Source organism: Mastomys coucha, unplaced genomic scaffold, assembly GCF_008632895.1.
Source record: "Mastomys coucha isolate ucsf_1 unplaced genomic scaffold, UCSF_Mcou_1 pScaffold3, whole genome shotgun sequence".
NCBI lineage: Eukaryota > Metazoa > Chordata > Mammalia > Rodentia > Muridae > Mastomys > Mastomys coucha.
Window position 1 is genome coordinate 53,008,352 of NW_022196909.1, and position 3,360 is coordinate 53,011,711.

The window sequence follows — 3,360 nt, forward strand, 5'->3', positions numbered from 1 at the left end:
CACACACACACACACACAAACGCCAAAGTGGTCATCCTCCTGCCACAGATCACGGCACCGCCCTCCCCACCCCGCTGCCATCTTACCCAGGGCCACCGTCCCGGCGAGGGCGAGGATCCGAGGCAGGAGGATGACGGCGAGCGGCGGCGGACAGGCCGTGACGTGCATGCCTTGGTGGGCGGGGCCTCGCTAGGGTGGGGCGGGGCGCGAGTGATTGACAGGACTGGCTTGTGAGGCAGGGGGATGGCGACGATGGCGCTGCCTGGGGCGATGGCGATGTCTGAGGCAGGGGGATGAGGAATTCCCCGCGGGGAGGAAGGAAGTGGGCGTGGCCTCACCTGCGGGCGTGGCCTGGCGATGACTGACGGCTGTGCAGTGGTCGTGGACAGAAGTGTAAAGATTCCCCATAATATATAACGGAGCCGTATTGGAGATGAAGTCAGATTTACTGAATAGAACCAGAGAAGTTCATCATGAATGGCGACTTAATATAAAATGCGATGCGAGTCAGAGGAGCAAGGCCGCGCCGACTCATCCCCTGCCCTAAGCATCTCCCGGGTCGCCATCCTATCGTTTATCTTTCGTTCTAAAGTTAGAATTCCATCAAGGACAGCGAGAGAAAAATTCAGACGCTTCTCTTTCATACAATCATCTCTTCCCGCTGTTCTTCCCCCCAAAGTCCTGAACTCTCTACGGGATCTATCTTAAGTTGTCTTTATTCTGAAAAACAAAAATATATATACCTAACCATAACCCTGATATATATACATATATATATATATATATATGTTGGAGGTTGGCAATTTGAAAAGGGGGAAAAGAATCTGGTAAAAAGGAAGCAACAACAATAAGGAGCATCCTGGGAAATCACGCGAGAGAGGTGGGTGCGCTGAGGGACGCCCCGCTGGGGTATCCAACACCGACCAGGAATCTTTGAGGTAAAGCATCGACCAGGATCCATTTGAGTATGGGAGGGGCGCTCAACCTGGAGTGAAACATCTCAGCTCCGTAAAGGTTGCTGGTTCGGAGAGAGAAGTTTCTCCATGGCTGTTAAAACTGATTTCAATTTTAATGAGAATAAATTGAAGTTGGAGCAAACTGAGGCTTCTTCTGCTAAATACCACCCTCCCCGACTCCATGCACCCTTCCTTCTCCCTGTTCTCTGTCTTCGCCCCTCACGTCACCTCGCCCACGCCGCCTGCTCTTATTAACTCCAGCGTATTTGCTGAGGCTACCCCAGGTTGTGCTCTGCGGTAAGCAGCCAAGCAGATGTGCCTTCTTTCCCAGAAAGCTGAGTTCTAAGAACAACAAAGTCTCCTCACAGCTTTATCTTCAGAACACATACTACAGCCATATCGCCTGGCAAACAAATATCTGTTACAGTAAACAAGAACTCACTACATCACTCAAACCCAAACCATTTTTGAACTGATGGCTAGAAGACAGCCTTGAAGCCGGGAGTGGCGGCGTGGGGTAAAGAAGATAACTGTACAAAGTTGAAATCTTTAATTCATTTACCATTGGAATAACCATTAACTGCTATTGCCACCAATTGTCGGTCTCCACAGTCAACACTCAACCAGCTATGGGTGAAAAATATTTGGGGGGACAAGCGAGTCCATATGGACCATATCTGCTGGTCACTGCCCCCTAAGCAATAGAGTAGTATTATTTATAGACCGTGTACATCTTATTAGGCATGGGATGTAACCCGAGATGCTTTAAAGTATATGAGAAATGTGCATAGATTCTATGCAAAAATTACGCCACTTCAGACAAGGGACTTGAGTGTCTGCAATCTTTGGCATCCAAAAGGGATCCTGGATCCATCCCAGCAGATGCTGGGGGATGGTTATATTTACCTTTTCTCCTAGTCTTCTTCTCTCCCTGTTCTTCCTTCTGGACTTCCATCTCCATAGCAGTTGTTGATCTCTCGATCCAAGGCAATGGCATAATGGAGCTGGATGCTCAGTGCCAGCAGCAGTTACCACGGATGCAGCCGCACTTCGTAGTAACAGGGTCCCAGCCCATACTCTCTTCTGGCCCTTGCTACCGATGCAATCATCCCCAAGTTTATTTACCTGAAATGAGGTCATGCTATTTTGTTAACTATAAAGAAAATATCCAGGGGAATGATTGTCATGCTGCAGGAGCCCCAGAAGCATGATTTAGTGACTGCAAGCTCAGGAGTTACAGGTTTCCTGTGGATCCACCATTCATGTTCCCATGTTAAGGTTAACGCAGCCCTATAAAGTTATGCTCCAGATTCTCAGATGCTGTAAGGAAAAGTTTATCTGTTTTAGAGCATGAGGTTTTAAAGGAAAGACTGAGGAAAAGTTGTAAAAGCACATTTTCTTTACATATATTTTATGTGTATGTGTGCTTGGTCTACAGTGTCACGTGCATGAAGCACCTGCAGAAGCCAGAAGAGGGTGCTGAAAACCTTGAAACTGAAATTACAGATTGTTGTGAGCCTCGGGCTGGATGCTAGGATCCGAATCCTGTCCTCCACAAGTGCTGAGCCAACTGTCTAGGCTCTCCCAAAGCACACATTTTGAAATTCCCATAGCCAGTTGAGATAAATGTTATTGTTATATATGATGCAACAGTGACTCAAATGACCAACCAGAAACACAAGGAAGCAAAAGGTGCATGTGTACATTTAGGGGCCGATAAAAGTACACTCTAGGAAATTTTTCTTCATTTTTACATCACAGGAAGAAAGCATGGGGCGACTGAGTCAACATCATGGAAGCATTCACTCACACCTAAAAACAAGTGGATGTGTAGGTCAACTTCAGAAGCCCAGAAACTCCAGCGGAATGTGCACCTCAATATTCTGAAGCACAGCAATTCCAATGGAGTGTGCACCTCATTATTCTGTACTGGATTCTGCATTCCTTTCCAGTGCAATTTCTTTTGCATAGTAAGGTTCCTTGGTTGTGGGCTGTATTGCCTTTGTTTTATTGGATAAGAAATAATATGTCACACATGAAACAGGAAGTTGGGTATTTATTGTCGGCAATGACCCTCTCTGCTTTCTGGAAACAGCTTAAAGTGATCTACACAATTATTGACTAGGACTACTCTAGCCTATAAAATCTTTAGTGGTCAGGAAATCAGCTGCAAGGATTTTTTTTTAGCAGTGGATTTGAAAACAATCAAGGTTATAAATTCCAAAATATGTACAAGGCAAGCATGTTGTATAACAGGGGCTAGCCTTTGGTACCCAAACAAAGAGAAACATTTGACCTCAGAGATTTTTCTTTTTTTTTATTGAAATGGCTCTTATCTGCCTGAAGGAGATAACCCATTAAGGCAGTGATTCCCAACCTTCCCAATGCTGCTTTTAATACAGTA

General features: G+C 45.9%; 1 protein-coding gene across 1 annotated transcript in view; it reads right to left on the reverse strand.

Moving 5' to 3' along the window:
- The window catches only part of LOC116074468 (cytokine receptor-like factor 2), a 2,327-nt gene extending 2,159 nt beyond the window's left edge, over window positions 1-168 (reverse strand). Inside the window, exon 1 of the mRNA XM_031347036.1 lies at window positions 87-168. Within this exon, the coding sequence (XP_031202896.1) occupies window positions 87-168 (82 nt within the window). The remainder of the gene's footprint in view (window positions 1-86) is intronic.
- Between the last annotated feature and the right edge of the window lie 3,192 nt (window positions 169-3,360).